General features: G+C 41.6%; 1 protein-coding gene across 3 annotated transcripts; it reads left to right on the top strand.

Annotated features, from left to right (window-relative positions):
* Positions 1-73: 73 nt before the first annotated feature.
* Positions 74-20,763, top strand: grna (granulin a). Of its 3 annotated transcripts, none has more exons than XM_012851928.3 (15): positions 74-200; positions 750-890; positions 2,231-2,368; positions 2,452-2,580; positions 3,481-3,562; positions 3,664-3,770; positions 3,948-4,101; positions 4,182-4,310; positions 5,282-5,379; positions 5,478-5,714; positions 7,470-7,706; positions 13,223-13,624; positions 18,327-18,563; positions 18,658-18,915; positions 20,168-20,763. In XM_012851928.3, exons 2-15 carry the CDS (start codon positions 750-752, stop codon positions 20,309-20,311), a joined length of 2,493 nt encoding a protein of 830 aa, XP_012707382.2. In that variant the 5' UTR covers positions 74-200; the 3' UTR covers positions 20,312-20,763. The 3 variants fall into 3 exon arrangements, with proteins under 3 accessions (XP_012707382.2, XP_021165930.2, XP_012707381.2); XM_021310255.2 differs by having other exon boundaries at positions 4,179-4,310; positions 5,282-5,323; positions 5,659-5,714; XM_012851927.3 differs by having other exon boundaries at positions 4,179-4,310.
* Positions 20,764-23,439: the final 2,676 nt, after the last annotated feature.

The following is a 23,439-nucleotide window of genomic DNA, read 5'->3' as shown; positions in this document are numbered from 1 at the left end:
CGAGTTAAGACAATAGAGAGACAGAGAGCTCGAGGATCCTCCTCTGTCTTCCCCTCCCACTGACTGTGATGGGGGCGTGTTCGGGATGATGCAGGACTGCTGGACTCATTGTGGGGATTCACTGGGGTTATTCACTGTGGTGAGACGCAGCGGGGAAGCTACACTGTCGGTTCACAACAGCCTCTCTGTCTTTTGCAAAGGTACGTTACGTGTAAAAAAAAAAAAAAAAAAAAAACTTCTTTTAGCTTTCATCCACCGGAAAATGCTTTGAAATTAACAGATTTCCATGGCTAAAACGTACTAAGTAATTATTTACCAAAAAACATTTAAAGTTGTTAAATCTTAATTATTGTCGTTATCATCTGTTTATCACATGTGCATTTATTGAATACATTTGGTTATAATTTCATTTAAACTGATTGTTTCTTTATAATAATTTGTGTTGGGAGATGAAGACAACTGTGAGGAAACACTTCCTTGAAGTGCTCCTACAGGAAATAAACAAATATGATTTGTCACCGAGTCAGTATAAATTTATTCTTGTCTATATTGTCCAGTTCATAAGGTTTTTTAATCAATATTGTAAAAGGCACAGTTTCAAGGTTATATGCAGAATCACTTACAATACAGTAGAACCTGGAGCCATTTGAGGTAACTTGTGATCTCAGAAGTCCAGAGGGAAGGGGTTTTTAAGTTTCACTTTCTTCTTCCTTCTTTTTTTAACTGGATCTCCCTGGCCCTGCCTGCAGATGCAGACCTGGGTTGTGATCTGTTGGGCTATCCTTGCCCTGGTTGGTGCAGATGAGTGTCCTGATGGAGGCAGATGTGTAGAGGGTCAAACCTGCTGCAGCAGCCCAACTAATGGCTATGGATGTTGCCAGTTTGATCAGGTAAATGTGGTTGCCCTCCAAACTCCTGGGTTTGAGTACATGCTTCATTCTAAGAGAAATAAATCTGCAGGATTTACTCAGTGTTAGGATGAATGATCGGGGTAACCAGCAAAATAAACCAGTTACTACTATGTAGTTCTCCACATTTTATTGAATTAAACACCAATCTAAAGTGTTCACAAATAAAGGTTGTACAGCCTTTGTAAGTGATCTAATGCGTAAAGATGATTTCTGTCGCTCTTGCCATGTTTTATGTGCAGCAAACAGCCATATTGGATTTTGAAGCTCCAAATCAACAGAACTTCACGGGTTGTTGACGTTAGTTTTACAACTTCAAACTGAAAAATTCTGGCTTCCAAAAAAGCAACAAAAAATAAATGTTTATGCAAAAAATATTTATAAATATTTTACAAAGAAATTGACATTGTTATTGAATATTTTCAACCTACATATAACATTCTGAAACTAGCATTTAATGAAAAGAAACAGCAACATCTAGCAGCATCAATGAACATTTTATTTACACAACCCTTGTACCTAACATTTATATCAAAAGTATTCTTTAAAATGTGTAATTTCATTCAACATCTGTTTTAAAAAGATAATAAAGAATCCTGTGGAATACTTATAAAAATGTCTTAAATATGGTAAACAAGTAGCCCCTAGCGTCAATGAAAATTAAAATAATCAAATTATTCATCCTAAATTAAAACACACAGTAAAGAAACTTAAACAAAAATGTCTATTGAATTCCTTAATTTTACTGAAATGGAGTTAACTGGGTTAACAATCAAAATTCAAGTTACCACATTCTTCCGCCTAACTTTCTCACATAACAGAATAATGTTGCTGAAGGTTTTCATTGTTACCAAATTTATTGCAAATACTAAGCATAAAGACTGTAAACATGTAAAGAGTTTATTCACTTTTATGCAACTCTTGCTAGGATTTGCTTAAATATCTCTTGTTATGGTCCTTTAGTATTACTTTTCTTTTATTCTTAGTCGCTTAAGCATGGCAGGTTTTGCTCAATCAATTATTATACATATTGGTATGAAAATATTTTATTATAAATGCTGATGTACATCATCGTGTCACACATTCAGCTACGATGCAGCGTTTCATCCTCATCCAGGTCCATATCATCACAGTTATATTGACATAGAAGATAATGTTTGTCCTGTACTCTAAACTAAAAGGTATTCTATAGTGGTACTATTCATGCTGTAAGGCGTTTTACTACTGAACAAACCAGATAACAGAGCTGCCGTCGCTCAGAGGGACAGATAGCCGTACCAACTTTGGTAGTCAAAGTGTTCCTACTACTCCCGTGTCGACAGGCTGAATGCTGCGAGGATCACATCCACTGCTGTCCAGCAGAAATGCTTTGCAGCCCAGAAACGTCCAGCTGTGTGAACGCCACTCTCTCCATGCCATGGGTGGAAAGGACCTCTGCTCATCAACCCACAGTCTCCAAAGTAGGAGTAATATTATTTTGCTTGCCTCCACAAAACCTGGTTTAAGCCTTCTGAGTGGTGTCCCTCATTGACTGTCCCTCCAGTCCTTCAGGATGATCAAGTCGTACTCGGGCGAAGACGACGATAACATCTGTCCCGATGAGTCACGCTGCCCCGCTGAGTTCTCCTGCCTGAAGGCTTTGACAAGGTTTGGATGCTGCCCCTTAGCAAAGGTAAAGAAACCAGCACAGAAAACACTAAACCTCTCATTGATACACATGCCAGTAATGATTATCAGCAATACCTTGTAGGGGAGGGATTTTTATTTTTCTCCTTAAAAACAGGCTAAAAGATTCGATCTGTTCTGAGGACAAAACCGCTGCTGACCAACAAGAAATGTCTTGTTGGTCCATTTTATGACAAACATTCTGTGGACTGACCAGACAAAGTATTTATTTATTGGATTTTATGTTTCCTATTAGATCTGGAGCACAATTAGAAGCAATGCATGATGGTGGTCATGTGGTGTTAGAGTCTGCTCTCCTGCTTTAGGACCTCTCTAGAGTTTGTGAAGTTCAGCTGAAGACCATTGGGACGATGATGCAGGATTCACAAGAATATCTACCTTGGTTTAAAAAAAAGAAAGAAAGGTTTTGACGTGGCCTAATCAAAGTTTGGACTTAAATCCGAATGAAATGCTGTGGTGTGGCCTTAAACAGATTGTTAATGTTCTTAAACCCTCCAATGTGGCATAATTACAACAATTTTGCCAAATTTTTCCCATGGCAAAGTAAAAAGATGAGTTAGTGAAAGCACTGAATGGCAGATGTTACTGCCAAAGTGGCTGGAACAATTAACGGGTTTATAGTTGCCTGATATCAAAGTTTGTTGGTTTGAAGCTTTTAAATGTTGGAGGGGGAAAAAATACATAATCTTTAAGGGTCTTTTTCACAGGAGTGATATTTTGTTTTTAGTCATGCAAGTTTTTCACTTCCTGGGATAAATTGTCTTGTATGCTGGATCAAAACCCATAAATCTCTTGTGGAAACATTGTTATTGCAGTGGAAAAATGCCTGACAGGTGGCATAACGCTCCGATTTCAGAGACGTTTCTAACTAAATGCCCTCCAACAGGGAATCTCCTGCTCTGATGGGAAGCACTGCTGTCCTGAGGGCCACCAGTGCACCATGGACAGCCGCTCTTGCATCAAAAAAGGTTCAATTCATAGAAGTATTTGACTTTTTCTCCCACTCATCTGTATTATTTTATTTTTTAGAATTTTAATGTTTGTGGGGGTTTTCTTTATTTTGTCAAAGAACTTGTAACGGCAGTTGTGTGCAACGACGGCGTGTCGGAGTGCCCGGATGAAACGACCTGCTGCGAAACCCCAGAGGGAAAGTGGGCGTGCTGCCCGATGCCGAAGGTACGCACCTTTAACACAAACTGTTTCAGGGGAGTAGAACTTCATACTAGGAGTGCGATAATGAATGGAGGGGAGTCAAATGATGGATTTGCATGTCCCACGTCGCCATACGTCCAACTTATCATGTCTTTATTGTGTCTTATCCGGGCCTTACCTGTGACTTTATTGTCCAAACAGGCTGTGTGCTGCAGTGATAAGCAACACTGCTGCCCTGAAGGGACGATATGCAACATCGAACAAATGAAATGCACTTCCACATCTACCAAAAAACAGCTGCCAATGTGGGCCAAGTTCCCCGCCAGGCTAAGAGCCGACTGGGAGAACCAGAAAGGTTAGCCTTTGCTCCCTAAGCCCAGCACGCTGTACTTCCCCGTAATAAAGAAATCTGGTTGTATCTGTTTTTCTCAGAAGATGAAAAAATTAGTGCAGAGGCAGCAGAGGCGGGCGAAACAGAAACATCCACCGAGGTCTCCACAGCCAATCCAGTTCCTTCTCTGGAAGAGGAAGTGACTCTGTCATCTGTTGCTAAGGAAGATACAGGTGAAATTTCCCTTTATGTGTCTTGAAAGCCTTATTAGCCAGTTTTAGAGTAAATAGCATTCCCACTCACAGGATTATCCATGTAATCTACAGAGGACTGACAAAACAAGGACAAATCTTTGATATTTGCACCTCTGCTATGAATGTTTTCTTAAACTGCAATGGGTTTCTTGGGTCTTCCTACATTTCTTTGCTCAATCTCTTCAGCGTAGATTCCTGGGGCGTCTTTTATGCTCTCTCCTCTGCAGCTCACAGATTTTCTTCAGGGCTTGGATGTAGAGGCTCACGGTCAGAGAAGGAGATTGATTTTGTGCCTGGTCACCCATGACTGTATAAGCCCATATATATATATATATTTGATCACAATCCTCCTGAAAGACTTACTGATGATCTGCTTTCAGATATCTGTTAGATGCCACCAGATTTTTATTCATAAATGTTCTGGCATTAATAATAAAAGGTTCATAGGCCCAAAGCTTTTCAATGAGCATCATTGGCTGTTGCCAACATATCAGCATAAAGCCTAAAATGTTCAACCCATGTCGCACTAGGCAGACATCCTGCCATGATATTTCACATCTATGTAATTCAGAACATAGTTTCTTCAGGACAGAGACGTTTCATCTTTTTCATCAAACTCTTGTTTGCAGTGAGTGAGCAGATATGCGCCACATCAGAGATCCTTGTCCTCAGGTTCCTGCAACACAGGAATCAATTGGTTACAAGTTTTTACAACAGATGATATGCCTACGTTAGGGCTGCAACATTTAAACTTAATGTTGCATAACAATAGTAGTTAACTGTCAGTTGAAACGGTCTACTTGGATATTTAAACAACAGGAATGATTAGTTAATAATTTAACACTTTAGGCCAGGACCCTTAGAATCTGTGAAAACACATTTTCTCCCAGCGGCAGAGTCAGATCAAATGAAAAGTGTTTTCTAAACCGACACGTTTTCTTTTTCTCCAGCCAACAATGTGCCTTGTAATGAAACAGCAGCCTGTCCTGATGGTTCCACCTGCTGTAAGACCAAGGAGGGTGACTGGGCCTGCTGTCCCTTTGCAGAGGTAACGCTTACCCTGAAGAGTTGTTTAAAAAATGAACCTGTAACTGTGCTGTTTGGGGGATTGATGGTTTCCTGTTTGTCCAAACGTGTCCTCCTCAGGCTGTTTGCTGTGAAGACTTTATACATTGCTGTCCAAAAGGTAAGAAGTGTAACCTGGCAGAACAGTCCTGCGATGATCCTACAAACTCTGTCCCCTGGTTGGAGAAGATACCTGCAACCTCCAGACCAGCCATGCAGGTGAAGAATGTCCCATGTGACGACACCGTCTCTTGTCCTGATGGTTCCACCTGCTGTAAGACCAAGGAGGGTGACTGGGCCTGCTGTCCCTTTGCAGAGGTAAAATGATCAGATTAGATTAGATTAGATAAAATTGTATTGTCATTACACAGGTACAGGTACAAGGCAACGAAATGCAGTTTAGGTCTAATCAGAAGTGCAATAGCAGCAAGTGCAGGATAAACAATGGTTCCATAAGTACAGGGCATGATTTATTACTGAATAAATATAGAGATGGATACTATTATAAACAGAATTTTACTGATAGATTTGTCCTATGAGTATAATATATAGATAACTAGTATTGTGAACTAAATTTACAGCTGGATGTGTACCGAATATAATATCCAGGTGGATATTACTATAAATAGAGTTTTACAGATATATACAGTAGCATAATATACAGATGATTGTTATTATAACACAGTTTACATGTACTATGAATATATGTACAGATGGCTATTACTATAAAATGTATAAATAAAGTTTGGACAGAAGCTATTTAAATTAAAGTGCAGTGGAAGGTAATTGTATATTACAGTTAAAGTACGGTATTGCAGATGTATATGTAAACAATTGGTACTGTGAATAAACAGTCAGCAGTGCAAATCAATATTCAGTCATAGTTAGTAGTGCAGGATGCATGTAAACAGCTGTTACTATAGTAACAGTCAGGAGTGCAGGTGAACATTACAGTCTAGTAAATAACAGAATAATAAAATGGAGGTAGGTGTGAGGAGGGAGAGGAGAGTCTATCAGTGAGGGTTAGAGTTCAATAAAGAGACAGCTCTGGGGAAAAAGCTGTTCTTTAGTCTGCTGGTTCTGGTCCAGAGGAACCTGAAATGCTGCCGGAGGGCAGGAGAGAAAACAGTCTGTGGGCTGGGTGGGAAGAGTCCTTAAGGATGCTGCGAGCTCCATGTAGGCAGCGTTTCTTCTGGATGTGCTCAATGGTGGGTAGTAGAGTCCTAGTGATGTGCTGGGCGGCTTTCACCACCCGCTGCAGGGCCTTACGCTCTGCAACAGTACAGCTCCCATACCACAGTTGGTCAGGATGCTTTCTATTGCACTGCGGTAGAAAGCATCCTGACCAACTGTTGCACCGTTGGTCAGGATGCTTTCTATTGGACAGCGGTAGAAAGCATCCTGACCAACTGCTGCACATTTGGTCAGGATGCTTTCTATTGGACAGCGGTAGAAAGCATCCTGACCAACTGTTGCACAGTTGGTCAGGATGCTTTCTATTGGACAGCTGTAGAAAGCATCCTGACCAACTGCTGCACAGTTGGTCAGGATGCTTTCTATTGCACAGCGGTAGAAAGCATCCTGACCAACTGTTGCACCGTTGGTCAGAATGCTTTCTATTGGACAGCTGTAGAAAGCATCCTGACCAACTGCTGCACAGTTGGTCAGGATGCTTTCTATTGGACAGCGGTAGAAAGCATCCTGACCAACTGTTGCACCGTTGGTCAGAATGCTTTCTATTGGACAGCGGTAGAAAGCATCCTGACCAACTGCTGCACAGTTGGTCAGGATGCTTTCTATTGGACAGCGGTAGAAAGCATCCTGACTAACTGTTGCACCGTTGGTCAGGATGCTTTCTATTGGACAGCTGTAGAAAGCATCCTGACTAACTGTTGCACCGTTGGTCAGGATGCTTTCTATTGCACAGCGGTAGAAAGCATCCTGACTAACTGTTGCACCGTTGGTCAGGATGCTTTAACAATTCCCTTGAAGAGTTGTTTAAAAAAATGAACCTGTAACTGTGCTGTTTGGGGGATTGATGGTTTTCTGTTTGTCCAAACGTGTCCTCCTCAGGCTGTTTGCTGTGAAGACTTTATACATTGCTGTCCAAAAGGTAAGAAGTGTAACCTGGCAGAACAGTCCTGCGATGATCCTACAAACTCTGTCCCCTGGTTGGAGAAGATACCTGCAACCTCCAGACCAGCCATGCAGGTGAAGAATGTCCCATGTGACGACACCGTCTCTTGTCCTGATGGTTCCACCTGCTGTAAGACCAAGGAGGGAACTTGGGCCTGCTGTCCTTTACCTAAGGTCAACAAACCAACATCTTCTACATTTGATTCCAACGAATTTGTTGACTACGTTTTCTAGAGCATGATTTAGGGATTAAACTGGTAGTTTTGGTAGCCACAGTCAAGAGGAAAACTAAGTACACCCGTTTTGCTTCTATGGTATTTAAAAAGGAAAGAACAGATACAGCTTCTTAAATGCACTCCATTAACTGATGATCAGCTAGTTTGAGATCCCTTTAAAATCAGCAGTCTTCAGGTCAATAACACAGCCTCAAAGGTGGAAGGAGAGCAGCACAAACCTCAGAGAAGCAACGTTTGCTTAAGATCAGTCTGGGAACTATTATATCAATCAATCAGTATTTGCATTGTAATCGAATTACAGTAGTAAATCCATTAATTAGAAAAACATTGACTACCTCAGAGCTTTCCTTCCTCTGTAAAATCTGAAGAGAAAATTGCTTTTGTTCAGCTAAATACCTTTTTGAATGAGAATGAATTTTTACTTCAGTCTGGTTTTAATACACACCACTGAAGCAGCTTTGGTGAGTGTCTGTAATGATATTTCTTTTAGCAGATGACGCGAGGCGGTTTATGATCCTAGAACTCCTGGACTGCAGCTTTTGATATTATCAACCACAGTTTTCTTTTACCAAACACTGGATGGGAAGCAACCGGACTTTCGTGCAGTTCTTTCTAAAAAAGGTTCGACACCTATCCAGGAGTCTTTGTCCATTCTGGAGGCCACCAGAAGAAACGTTTTTAGAAAGAACTGAGCGAAAGTCCGGTTGCCTCCGATTTAAGCCTGTTTGCTGTTGTGATGACCCGGATAACTGAGAATTTGCACTGGGTTGGGCTGACCGGAGCAGCGGTAGAGTGGTTTCTCTCTTACCTGAGTGCCAGATGCTTTGTGTTGGTCGTTTTTTATCTAGTCCAGCACCTGTTATCTGTGGGGTTCCACAGGGCTCAATGCTTGGGCCGCTTCTTTTCTTTGTACCTGCTTTCTGCAGAGTCTGCTCTGAGGAAACATCTTTCTTTCTGTTGTTATGCTGATGATTGTCAGATTTATCGGCCCTTAAACCTATTAGTAGTTCCAGCTCCATTCTCCCTCTATTAAAATGTCTCAATGATGTTAATGCTTGGGTGGCTTTAATTTTTTTAAGTTTTAATAAAGACAAAACTGAAGTTATATTATTTAGAGCCTCCATGCTGGCTCTTTTTCTATAAACATTGGGAATTGAACTATATAAGCAGTCTATTGCAAGTCTGAGGATGATTTTAGACTCTAACTGTAAATTTAAAAATGCAGATGATCTCTGTTGTCGTGAAAGCTTTCCTTCAGTTAAGGCAGATAGCTAAACACGAGTTTCATTTTTCAGTAAGAATGAAAAAAGCTCATTAAAAGATTCACATGCATTGACATCCACATTTACATATACATGGGACAGAAACAGAGGAATATTCAGTTAACACCTGATTGAGTTACATTATTGTATGATGCTCAATATAAGTCTTTGTACAGATTTATACCATAAAAGCTTAAACCTGAGAAAAAAAGTCAGGTTTGATGCTCCTTTGGTTAAATAAAATTGAATGCAGTTATATTTCACTGGATTTTGGTGAGTTTTAGTACTTTGGGATTTTTAATTGGCGATTAAAGAAGAAAATCTGTGTGGATTACTGCATACTTTCACCCAAGATTGATTTTTGTACATGCCAAATTGGGCTTTAAACATTATGGCGCAGGTTTTTTGTGCTGACGCAGACTTTCTTACAGGAGACCCTGATCTTAAAAAAGTAGTTCATGTCTTTATTACAATCCGACTTGATTACTGTAATGCCCTTTATGTTAGTTAGTCAGGGCTGCTTTCACGTCTCCAGCTTGTCCAGAATGCTGCAGCTCAGATCTTAACTGGAGTTCTAGGTTAGGTTTTATCGTCGCTTTATTAGCTACCTGTGGGTCACAAAACCCATTTAAAAATTCTTCTACTTCAACTTTATGTTTCTTCTAGGACACTGAGAACATCTGATTGTCCCAAAAAAACAAAGTTTCAGTTTGGAAGACGTCGGGATTATTTAGAAACTCTGGAATAATCTTCAAAATAATCTTCATCATTTGCTGTTTTTCTTCTTCATCTCTTAAAAAAACATGTTTTCTCTGCCTTTTGACCCAGTGTGAGTTCTTCTTAGTATTTTATTGCTCTTTGTTCTATGTTTCGTTCTCTGATGTTTTTAGACTAATTTGTTTTGATGTACCTTTAGTCTCTGCCTTTTCCTTTTATCGTTCAGCACTTTGGTAGCGATCCGTTGTTTTAAATAAATTTAACTAGACTTGACTAATGTACCTGAGTCAAGCGAAGTAGTAGCAGCCTGATGTTTGCGGCCAAAGGGTCTGTGACACCAGCTGGTCAGCAGAGCGCTCCTATGAGCTGCATCAACCGCATCGTTTCTTTACAGCAGAGAGATCGCAAAGATGTTTGCAAACAGCAACTAAATATAGAGTAGAAGAAGACATCAAATTGTTTGATGGGTTTAAGGGTTATGGGTTTATCTCAGTGACTCAACTAGTTCTGTAATCGTGATTTTCTTTAGCGCTGGAAGATGTTCGAGACATGGCCTGTTTCATTGGCAGCAGCTGAGCGAGGGGCTCCTCTGGGCTCCTCTCCTCGTCTCCTCATCTCCTCTCCTCTCCTCGTCTCCTCTCCTCGTCTCCTCTCCTCTCCTCATCTCCTCTCCTCGTCTAGTCTCCTCGTCTCCTCTCCTCGTCTCCTCTCCTCATCTCCTCTCCTCGTCTCCTCGTCTCCTCTCCTCGTCTCCTCGTCTCCTCTCCTCGTCTCGTCTCCTCGTCTCGTCTCCTCGTCTCGTCTCCTCGTCTCCTCTCCTCTCCTCGTCTCCTCGTCTCCTCTCCTCGTCTCCTCTCCTCCTCTCCTCGTCTCCTCGTCTCCTCTCCTCGTCTCCTCTCCTCATCTCCTCGCCTCCTCGTCTCCTCTCCTCGTCTCCTCTCCTCGTCTCCTCTCCTCATCTCCTCTCCTCGTCTCCTCTCCTCATCTCCTCTCCTCGTCTCCTCTCCTCGTCTCCTCTCCTCATCTCTTCTCCTCGTCTCGTCTCCTCTCCTCGTCTCCTCTCCTCATCTCCTCGCCTCCTCGTCTCCTCTCCTCGTCTCCTCGTCTCCTCTCCTCGTCTCCTCTCCTCGTCTCCTCTCTCCTCGTCTCCATCTCCTCTCCTCATCTCCTCTCCTCGTCTCCTCTCCTCATCTCTTCTCTCGTCTCTCTCCTCTCCTCTCCTCGTCTCATCTCTCCTCGTCTCATCTCCTCGTCTCGTCTCCATCTCTCATCTCCTCATCCTCGCTCTCTCCTCGTCTCCTCTCCTCGTCTCCTCTCCTCGTCTCCTCTCCTCATCTCCTCTCCTCGTCTCCTCTCCTCATCTCCTCATCTCCTCTCCTCTCCTCGTCTCCTCTCCTCATCTCTTCTCCTCGTCTCGTCTCCTCTCCTCGTCTCCTCTCCTCATCTCCTCGCCTCCTCGTCTCCTCTCCTCGTCTCCTCGTCTCCTCTCCTCGTCTCCTCTCCTCGTCTCCTCTCCTCGTCTCATCTCCTCTCCTCATCTCCTCTCCTCGTCTCCTCTCCTCGTCTCCTCTCCTCGTCTCCTCTCCTCATCTCCTCTCCTCGTCTCCTCTCCTCATCTCCTCATCTCCTCTCCTCTCCTCGTCTCCTCTCCTCATCTCTTCTCCTCGTCTCGTCTCCTCTCCTCGTCTCCTCTCCTCATCTCCTCGCCTCCTCGTCTCCTCTCCTCGTCTCCTCGTCTCCTCTCCTCGTCTCCTCTCCTCGTCTCCTCTCCTCGTCTCATCTCCTCTCCTCATCTCCTCTCCTCGTCTCCTCTCCTCATCTCTTCTCCTCGTCTCGTCTCCTCTCCTCGTCTCATCTCCTCTCCTCGTCTTCTCTCCTCGTCTCCTCTCCTCATCTCCTCTCCTCGTCTCCTCGTCTCCTCGTCTCCTCTCCTCATCTCCTCTCCTCGTCTCCTCTCCTCATCTCCTCCTCTCCTCGTCTCCTCTCCTCATCTCCTCGCCTCCTCGTCTCCTCTCCTCGTCTCCTCGTCTCCTCTCCTCGTCTCCTCTCCTCGTCTCCTCTCCTCGTCTCCTCTCCTCTCCTCATCTCCTCTCCTCGTCTCCTCTCCTCGTCTCCTCTCCTCGTCTCCTCTCCTCATCTCCTCATCTCCTCTCCTCTCCTCGTCTCCTCTCCTCATCTCTTCTCCTCGTCTCGTCTCCTCTCCTCGTCTCCTCTCCTCATCTCCTCGCCTCCTCGTCTCCTCTCCTCGTCTCCTCGTCTCTCTCCTCCCCCTCACTCGTCTCCTCTCCTCGTCTCCTCTCCTCGTCTCATCTCCTCTCCTCATCTCCTCTCCTCGTCTCCTCTCCTCATCTCTTCTCCTCGTCTCGTCTCCTCTCCTCGTCTCATCTCCTCTCCTCGTCTCCTCTCCTCGTCTCCTCTCCTCATCTCCTCTCCTCGTCTCCTCGTCTCCTCGTCTCCTCTCCTCATCTCCTCTCCTCGTCTCCTCTCCTCATCTCCTCCTCTCCTCATCTCCTCTCCTCGTCTCCTCGTCTCCTCGTCTCCTCTCCTCATCTCCTCTCCTCGTCTCCTCTCCTCATCTCCTCCTCTCCTCGTCTCCTCTCCTCGTCTTCTCTCCTCGTCTCCTCTCCTCGTCTCCTCTCCTCGTCTCTTCTCCTCGTCTCCTCTCCTCGTCTCCTCTCCTCCTCTCCTCATCTCCTCTCCTCCTCTCCTCGTCTCATCTCCTCGTCTCCTCTCCTCTCCTCGTCTCCTCGTCTCCTCTGTATATCCAAAGCACTCCAGAGTCAAATGTGAGGCCACCTGTCTGACACCTGAAGCTTGGACCAAGCCGGCTTCTCAACGGTCTCAGACGCAGCACAGCAGCAAATCTCCAAGATATTGACCGAGAACAAAGATGTTCCAGTGGCCTAGTCAAAGTCCAGACTTCAGGCAGATTGAAAAGGCAGAGGTCAGAGGTCAGAGTAGCTGAGCAGAATGTGTGAACCTCAGTGGAGCGCTTTACCACAGGATCTGAAGCTTTTGTCAGACGTCAGGCTTTTCTCAACAAAACCAAAGCATTGGTCAAAAGAATATCAACACTGTGAACATTAACAATCAGATTTGGAGATGTGTGTTTTTATGTATTTCACCTTTGCAACGTGATTTGTAATTCCATGGTACTTTTATATGGGTCATAAATGTGTCACTTTGAATTTGCAAAAGCAATTTTAAATTTTAAATTTGTTCTTCTGGATCAAAAGCGTGACCAGGGACAGGGGCTGTAAATTAGCAGTTGTACTGTCCCTGTTAAAGTAAATAAAATGAAAACATACATAAAACCAGGAGTTGTTACAACTAAAGCTAAAGCTATTTAATCAACAGGTGTACTCAGTTTTTCTCCTTACTGTTTTGACAGATAGCTAAACGTTTTACTCCCATTGCTGCAAATCCAACTTTCCTAGAAGAAATGTTGAGACTGAACATTTTGCCGACACTTTAGGCGGTCTGCTGTGACGACCACCAGCACTGCTGCCCTGAAGGCACCACCTGTGACCCGACCAGCACCAGCTGTGTCCAAGCTTCAGGCTCAACGCCCTTCATCCACAGGACTCCCATGCTGGCCACCACACAACCCACAGCACTGGAGACAACAACGCAGAGCCTGACCACTACAGAACCCACGGCAGTGGAAACAACGCAGAGCCTGGTGACAAGCCCACCAGAGGCCGACGAAGAGGGAGAGCTTCCTCCACAAGAGACAGACGATGAAGAGGAGGAGGAGAAGGGCAGCAGTGAGGTGGAGGACAGGAATCAGTGTGACGAGCAGACCAGCTGCCCTCAGGAAACAACTTGCTGCTTCATGTCTTCGTCTAAAAAGTGGGGCTGCTGCCCGCTGCCGAAGGTAATTCTGCTCCTTCTCACCATCACAGTCCTCCACTAACTCATAGTGTTCAAAGTAGTAACTAAAACATTTAGGTGCAGGAAAATGTTTGATAGTTTTGTTTTCAGCCAAACAAACAAAGGTTTTATAACGTTCTAAATGTTGCATGGATCCTGTACTTCACCCTGACTAGCGCGCACGTTCTCACACGCTTGTGGTTATTGTGACACAATTATTGCCAAAAGTATTTATAGCTCAACTGTGGTGTGGCACACCTTTGGAGAACTGATGAGCAGTTTTTAGACTGAATCATTTGGGTAAAGGAGTTCTGGATCTACACAAAAAAGGCGTTACTTTTCACATCTAGTGCCTTTTTCTCTCCTATCAACTCATCAGGTTTTTCACACCCTGATTAGAGACCATTTTAGCTGTTCATTTCAGAAACAGAGGCTTAAACACTCTGATCTCACCACTGTGCACTCCTGTACAATTTACTGTGCGTGTTATTCATTTTTTATTTTTTTGTACACAACTATTGAACACTTAATAATCTGGGTTTGTGGCTGAAGGTGGATGGCAAAGGCTGCAAGACTTGTAGCTGGTGTTAGCAAGGCTGATGCAAAGAGGAAAAAGCTCAATCTGGAGATTAAGTTTAGATTGATTTTATGCAAAAAATTGTAAATAAGGTAAAAAAAAATGAGACAACAAGCTCATCAAAAACTAGTCTGTTAAAAATCTGATGCAAAAGTTACAATAAACTACAAATAACAAAGGCTGAAATGTGAATTGTGATTGTAGTAATAAAAAAACTTACAGCAGATGTCTCCTAATGTAAAAGAAAGACGTGTATTCAGTAAAAGTTTCAAAACACATCTGTTACCTTTCATTTTAATTCAAAAAGACATTTTATACCCAGGCTTTAGTGAGTCCTATCCTAAGTTTTCATAAGGGCAGATGATCAAGTTTAACTTTAACGTTTAACTTTAATTATATCCGAGCCGAGCCGTGGTTGTATTCAGAAGAGACAGCAGCCAAAAACAGTACTTTATTTTTTTCTTCTTCTGTGGTTTTTAACATTGTGGGCAGATCTCTATCATACTGCGCATGAGATAAGGGATTCCCTGGAAGAAAAGTTCATTATTTTTCTCTATTTACACAGCAACAGAGAGCGGGACATTTGAACAGTTAAACTCTGGAACCCGTTTTCAAACTGCTCTGTTGTAAGAGAAAACATTCAGCGCTGAAAACGTTGCTGTGTAAACGGGGCCTTTGTGTTTTTGGAGCTGGTCACACCTGCTTTAAAAGTTTAATATGTCAGCAGAGTATGAAATGATTATTCACTTAATTATGAAGCCATCCATATGCACTACAGCTGCAGCGGATGTCCGTGTGTTTTGAGGCGGTGAAGCTCCAACAATTAAAATCTTTAGTGTATCTCCGCTGACGCTGAGCTCTGCAGACGCATGCATGTATTTTCCTTTACTAATGTCTCAGCTGCATAATTAAGCTCATAAAGTGTTTGTAGCCAAAATAGTGCCCCAAAAATATGACTCAGATGAATTTAATTTGAGGTCATTTCTTACTAGCAATGCAGTTTTTGCATCTGAGGTGCAACAGAAACAGCAGATGTCATGTGACAGCCCTGTTTCCCCTTCGTCACGCATCTCTCTTCTTCCTCTTCCTCTCCTCTCTGCTTTCAGCCCTTTCATAGATCTCTTCTCAGACTTTAAAGAGGTTTAACTCTGAAATACAAATGTACCAATAAGCTGTGGTAACAGTTAGTGGGTGTGCAGCGCTGTGACTGTGCACCTTTAGCACAGACCGTCCAGGTTTGGGAATTGATTGCTGCTTGTAAAAAATACAGAACTAACTATCATTACATCCTGTTATTTTCAGTTAGTGAAGTGAAGCAAGACTCCTCGGTTTCTCTTGGAGACGCAGCTGATAGTTGATGCAACCTGTTCTCCCTCCAGCATGGCTCGCCTTCCTCGCTAAATACTGACCAGGTCCGACTTCAGGTCAATTTCAAATTAATTAAGTGTAAAAAGCTAAATGACCAGACCAGGTGTTCCACTTAAACTCCCAACAGTTACTGGTTCTCCTGTTCTACAAGCAATAACAAGGAACTAAAAAAACTTAAATATGTGTAATTAAAACTTTGATCCTGCAAGCTAAACAAAAGAGAAGTAAGCAGCAGAAATTATCCGAGATAAATAAAGAATAATGTTAAACAGTATCGAACTAATACAAGAAAACAGGGAGAAGCTATTTAATAGAAAAGAGGAAATTGCAAACAAATCAAAGACAGTATTGTTGGTTATCACAATTGTTGACAAAAACCCAATTGCTAATATATATATATATATATATATATATATATATGTATATATATATATATATATATATATATATATATATATATATATATATATATGCACACTTCCTGACATTTTCTCTACTAAAGAGAATATCAAAAAGTATCGACAGCTCTTACCGTTTTATAAGCACAAAGAAAATAAATTGGAACAAAATACATGTTAGAAGAGCCAAATTCAGAGATTTAAACCACTAAAAACTATTCAGATTTGCCACAAAAAAATGCATAACAATAATAATTTGAGTGTAAATTGGAGACAATATAGACTGCTGCTTTGAAATTAAATTAAATCTTGCAACATTACTATCACTAACGGTGACTAATTTGGTTGCAAACGGGATGCATTTGTATTTTCCAATACCTTCTGGCAGCTTGACATCACAGTAGTTTTTATTTTACCCTGAAGTCTGCCCTGTTGGCCTCAAGTAAAATGTAGGTTATTTATTGTTTTAAAAGGCTGCACACATGGAGCATGCAAGAGGCTAAATGCAACAACACTCATAAAATAAAATAAAAGAGCCAGATCAAAAGAAACTCCAAGAGGAAGGAAGTTAACCTTTGCACCGTGTGAAGCTGCATTGTTTATTCAGTCACATGCATAATTCAGATATTTCTGGCTTTTAAAACCTCTTTCAATTCTGTTTTAATCATAAGACAGACGTCTCACCTCCCACACAGATGTCACACATCAGTTCAGGAAAGTACAGTTGTGTGTTTCTCGGGACAAACCTGTGATGAGTTTCACTGAACTTGGTGATGCGTCTCTGTTGTTATGGCGATAAAACCAGAGAAGCCCGACTGAGGGGGTTTGAACTGAGGAGGGATAGGGAGGACATCGGTGGAAGGATGCTGAGGCTGGATCTGGCAGGCAGGAGGCCTGGAGGAAGACGAAGGAGGACATTTATGGACGGAGATAAAGAGGACAACGTACAGTCGGTGTGAGAGAAGAAGACACAGAAGATGTCAGATTATTCTCTGTAGCGAGCCCTGAAAGGGAAAAGCTGAATGAAGAAGACTGATGCACTTTAGATTATATCAGTAATTCAGTTCAAATAGTAAAACTAATCTATTATATACTCTACATCTATTTGATCTATAAGTTTATTTCTGATCATTTTGATAGCTTACGTCTAACGGAAACCCAGAATTCACTTTCTCGACGTAAAGAGTTAAAAATAAGTTTAACTCTGTAATAGGGGGCTAGTGAAAAGCGTCTTTGCTTAATGTGTGATATACGCGCTCAGTTCAGTAGTTTTAAAGAGGTCTTCGTCTGAGCTGCATCATCTCTCCTCTTCCTCGTGACAATATCCCACAGATTGTCTTTGGGGTTTCGGTCAGTCCAGTCAATCAGGCTAATGGTCATTAACCGAGGTGCTCACACTTCTGTAAATAAGAGTTGCTTCCTAGTTCTCTTAAGCATGTGCTCCTTGTTCTGTTAACCTTTTTCTTCTGCTCAATTTTCCATAAATATCCTTGGATTCAGAACCCTGAACAGCAAGTTTCTGTTTCTAACTGACCCTCCTGGTAGAGCAGGGCCGTCAGACTCATTTCCATATTGGACCACTTTGGCATCATGAAGTCATTAAAAGGGCCGCTTGTTCCTGCATAGACGAGACTTTTCTTTTCAGTTCACATAGAAATATAAAAAATGCTCAGTAACATAAAAGTAGCATCTTAGGTCCAGTTTATACAGTTTATCTGCATAAAAAAGTTGATATTGGGGTGAGTTATACTTTAAACTCATCATTCTGCATCACTTCTTCTCTTTTAGGACATTTCTGGGTTGTTCTAATGTGTGTGGGATGTGATTACTGCACAGTTAAAAAATAAATAAATCAACATCAACAAAAATTATTAAAAAAATAAAGAAATCAACATTTGCTACAGTAGCCACCGTTTTATATGGCTCTACTTTATGAAATATTTGCCTTTTGTGGCTCTTAAGGGCCGGGTAAATTGCTTTGACACGTGTCAGTGACTGAATTCTGGAAAACTGTCAGTAATAAATATTTTTTAATTGGTCATATGTAACATCCCATTGTTGTGCGAAATCACATTTTGTCTTCATGTTAGGTGGATGCCAAATGTGTAGAATGCACGTTAGACTGTAATACTGCCATTAATAAACTATTCCATGATGAACTCATTTACAGAGATGCACCTGTACTTCAGTATTTTGGGAGTCAGACAATGGCGCAGAGAAACGAAAATTCAAATTTAATAGCATCTTATTTTCCCCGTCATTGAGAGTTCGGTCTAATACTACCAAAAAAAACCAAAAAACAGAAGTGACAACCGTATGGCTGATGTGAAAGTTCCACTTCCCCTTTTCACTTCTGCCCCCAGGCTGTGTGCTGTGCCGATGGCAACCACTGCTGCCCCGAAAACTACCAATGCAACGAGGACAAGACGACGTGCATCAAAGGAGAAGTGGAGATCCCGTGGTACACCAAACTCCCGGCCATCAGCGGCGGCCGGGCCGCTGACAGCAGCGTGGGATGCGACGAGGACAACCAGTGTCCAGAGCGCACCTCCTGCTGCAGGCTGTTCACGGGCGAGTGGGGCTGCTGCCCGCTGCAAAACGTGAGATTAGTGGCACCAGCTTTGACTTTAAAATGTGCAGCGCTGTATCAATGTCCAGGGTTTGCTTATGTAAAGTAATATCCTGTGTGTGCAGGCTGTGTGCTGCTCAGATAAGGAGCACTGCTGCCCTCAGGGTTACACCTGCAACGTTCTCTCTCAGAGCTGCCAGAAGGTCATCATGCTGCAGCTGGAGACCCTCCCACTCACACCGGTGTATCTGCCTGAGTACCATCTTCAGCTGGCTCCGTTAAAACACAAAGACGTCCAGTGTGACGAGCAGACCAAATGCCCGGACGGCGATACCTGCTGCAAGACATCCTCCACCACCTGGGGCTGCTGTCCTTCTCCTAATGTACGACACGCTGAAGTTCTTTTTTAGCACAGTCGTCTGATCAGTTGTGGCGAAAAATCTTCATCTACCATCACATTACAAGCCTTGTGCTTTCTTTCTTTTTTTAGTACCTTTATTACACTGTTTAGAATCTGTCTAGCAGTTCTGTGGCTGCAGAACATGCACAGCTTTCTTTAAATACCTCTCCAGCATTCATACCAAATTTAAATTGCACATAAACTACCACTGAAAGGTTTGGGGTCACCTATATATATATTTATATATATATATTTTTTTTTTTTATTAGAAAGCATAATTTTCTTCAAATAAAATAGCGTTAAATGAATCAGAAACCCAGTCTAGACATCGTCAGCGTGGTATTCTGTCTGATCTGTCTGAGCAGCTTATGGTGCATAAGAAATGCTCATCAAGCTGAGCCAGCTTGTGTTAGACGCTTCTGGAAGCCTGAGGTGAAGTTTTCTCAGCTTACCTCAACAAACTGACAGCTAGAAAACCAAAAATCTGCAAGGCTGTAATTACTGTAACTGCAGATTCTTTGGTGAAAGCAAAGTTTGAGGGACAAAAATATTATTTAATATATAATAATATATAGTACAGACTGTTATTTCTAACCCAGTCAATGTCTTGACTATATTTTTTTATTTACTCATTTGATCAATAATACGTGGGTTTTCTTGGAAACAATCATGATATGCTTTGGGTCTCCCTAAACCTTTGAGCAGCAGCATACACACCTTTTCTATAATATTCATGTAAATGCTGGTCAAATGCTGCAGCAATCACCCATTTATAACAATGACCTGATTTCAGGTGGCTTTATGTAGAGGCCTCCCCATGCTGAACCCTTGAACTACTTTCTGCTTAGTTCAGCTAATGATTAATTAAACACTGTGGAGCCCATCATAGCATTGAACTTTAAATTTGATGATTTTGTCCTTTGAGCTATTCTGAGTTGGACATACAGATATGTATACAGATCATTGTCCTCCTGGATGATCCAAGTTACCAGCTGATGGCTAAGCAATCTCCTCCAAGATTTTCTGCCTCACAGCAGAATTCATGGTTCTATCAATTATGGCAAGACTTCCAGGTCCTGAAAAAGCAAAGCAACCCAGACCAGTACACTTCCGCATGCATGACTGTTAATACGATGTTCTTTCTCTAAAACGCTGCTTTGGTTTAATGACACACGTAATGTGAAGTGAGTTGCATGGATTTATTGAACTTAGAGCTCCCTGTGTTGTCCCTGCAGGCGGTGTGCTGCAGCGACATGAAGCACTGCTGCCCCACAGGCTACACCTGCACCGAGGAAGGCTCCTGCATCCAGAACTCAGGCCTCGACTGGCAGAACTGGAACGTGTTCCTCAACAACAAGAAGAGAGCTCTTATTCTGTAAAACCATTAGATTTAAGTTCAATAAAAGAAATGGATATCAAATACATTTAATACTTCTTAGAAAATTGTGCTAAATGGCGATGGCGGCGCAGTAAAGCTGTATTGCACTTGAGGAGGCTGTAAGGATACGTGGGCTTGGTTAAAAGGTTTCTGTCTGCATGTTTGCGTGCGATAGGAATTTATTAATGCTCACTTAGTAAAATACTTGAACCTCTATCCTGTCAGGAAGAAAACTGAAACACTCCACATGCAACACAAATGTTCTCACTAAATCATTGTCATGATCTGCTGCGGCTACCTGTTCACAAACTGAATTTCTTTGTCAATAATCAGTCCCAAACCGTAATGATTTATTAATTATACAGTTTGATCTTTTTTCTCCTCACGGTGAATGAGCAGGAATATCTGTGATTTAACTGTTTAAACATTAATAAAGAATTACAGCAAAAATAAGTTAGTTTGTAAATCATCTTTACGCTTCATGCTGAATAGAAAAGAAACTGCTGTTTTTTTGTTTTTTACTGATTTGGTTCTTCCTATCAATCAAACCTGTTAATTTGGTGTGAAAGAATTTTAATTGATGCAGCTTAATTAAAGAACTGATCTGATTTCTGTGTTTCCCATTAAATCAGTAAACAAGAAAGAATGACTTTGAAATGCTTCATCACTCTTTGTTGTGTAATAACAGGGTAAATATAATTTAGAACTAAACCTGCTTTATTATACAGACCAGTTTATTTCCTTTACCCCCAGTAATTTGGGAACCTTCCCAGAAAGTTATGTTAAAGTCCTTTTCTTGTATTTGTGTGTGTGCTGCTGGTATAGTTGCATATGACATACTTTGTTGGACTCTAGTGCATCACCCAAACCTGGTTTTTTTTTTTTTTTTTCCCACAGAGGTCATAAATGTCAAGTTTAAAGTACTCACCTGGCACAAAATCTTTAAATTAAAACAATATACAATAAACTCTTAAATACTTGACCTGGCTGAGGTCACCCCAGGTCCATTTCCTGAATAATGTGGTGTTTCTATTGTAGACTTCTGTAGTAATAAAAAAAAGACTCTTGAAAGCGAGAGTATAATTTGCCATATTTAATCTAAAAGGCAGAGGGATGTTTACAGCTCCAGTACTGGGTTCTCATACACAACAACGCAACGGTAGATTTCCAGACGCCTGAGAGCCCCATTTATTCCTCACACAGACATTAAGTAGGAGCCATTGTGTCCAACCAATCAGGGCACAGTATGATATCAGTGCTCATCACATTGGTGGAGAACATCATGCTATAATGTAGACGTGTCCCACATGACGAATTCCCCTAATCAGTCGTTCTGTCCAATCTACGTATGTCAGGCTCTGTGTCTCCAGACTCTGTTGACTATCTGCAGTTTCCATGATAACCGATTTTACAGTCCAGTCTCTGTAATCTCATTATCCCCAATGAAACTAAAATTGCAATATTTTAACGGAAAAAGGTAGCAACAAAAATAGTTTAGCAAGTTTGCCTGGTAAGAAAAACATAAATGGCTTAAATTGTTCTTAGAGGTTGGCTATCTTTGTCTAATTTTGCTTTTTTCTTGTGCGTGTGTGTGTGTGTTTCAAGTAGTGTTGCACCGATAGCGATACCAGTATCAGCCGGTGCTCCGATCCAGCACTAAAATGGTGCTATCGGTATCGGCGAGTACCAAAAAAATGATGTTTGTATGTCACTTCAACGCAGCCTTCTGTCTCCCAACACTCACTAGTTCTACTGGATGCGCTGCGCACTCCTCCTCTTCAATCAGAATCAGAATCAGACATACTTTAATAATCCCAGAGGGAAATTACTTCTGTTACATGCTCCAGAATACACACATTTTTATATATGTATTTACAACATAACATTCCTCACAAGGTAATATGATATATGCATATATATAAGTCAATATATATATATATATATATATATATATATATATATATATATATATATATATATATATATATATATATATATATATATATATATATATATATAACGTACAGAGCGCCGTGGATTGGTTTCACTTTAGAGAAGGTTGGCCTGCTACTGTTTCAGTTTCTCGTCCAGTTCAGTTTGGGTTTCAGTAGAGAATCTTTTTTTTTTTTTTGGTTAGATTTTATCCTTTGCTGGTTTTATTGAAGGAGGGGGAGTTTTTATTGTTTAGCCCTGTGCATTGTTTTAAACCAAAGAACCTACGCTGTCCCTGGGTTCTAAGCTGTTTTTATTTAAATTGAGGAGAATAGTGGAAGGGGAGTTATTTTCTTTTTCTTTGTTTTATTCACCAGCGCTGGTGGTGTGTTTTTGTTGGGGGTCACTTGGGTGCATTTAGTTGTATTTGGGTTTTATTTCTTTATTATTCATACCCAAGCAGTCTAACTTAATTGGGGTTTTAACTGTTTCTCAGCTACAAGGATTCCAGCATTGACCCCTACTTTTAATGTGATATTTTTTGTACAATGAAATAAACTGATTTGCCCTTATAAGGAACTTTGGAATTTAATAAAACTGTATTCAACTTGCAACAGTGCCTATGGTAATTTTTGCAAACTTATCTGTGATCTGGTAAAAAAAAAAAAAAAAAAAGAGGATGTAAGGTTATCAACGTATAACAAACTGTACCCAAAGTGACATAAGGACAAATAAAGCAAGTCCCCGTTGTTTCCTTTATTTAGCCAAGTAATGAATGGGTGACACTGGAACTTATTGGTTCTAAAAACCTGGCTCATAAAAAATTAATACTTTGTGGGGAGCGTTACATTTTCTAATTAAAATGTTTTCATGTGTCTGTATCCTTTTTGAAAGGCCTCGTGTCAGCGAGAATAGCTCCTTAACATTTTTACCAAACCTGTAACTTCATCAACTGCCTGGACTGTTGATTAAACCTACGGCATCTTTGAATTGTGGTTGAGGGCCACACACAATCACCCCCCCCCCCCCCCCCCCCCCCCACCACCGCATTATGGACACCCATGGTGTCAACAAACTCAGCGCCATCTACTGGTCAACTATTGCACTGTCACTGAAAAACTGATGATGAACGACACACCAGGCACCTGGAAAACATCCAACTTCTTAAAGCTAAGAACAAAAATATTTCTACTAAGG

This window comes from Fundulus heteroclitus, chromosome 16 (genome assembly GCF_011125445.2).
Source record: "Fundulus heteroclitus isolate FHET01 chromosome 16, MU-UCD_Fhet_4.1, whole genome shotgun sequence".
NCBI classification, from domain to species: domain Eukaryota; kingdom Metazoa; phylum Chordata; class Actinopteri; order Cyprinodontiformes; family Fundulidae; genus Fundulus; species Fundulus heteroclitus.
Note: the sequence above shows the minus strand (reverse complement) of the source record. Positions and strands in the feature narration are given on the sequence as shown.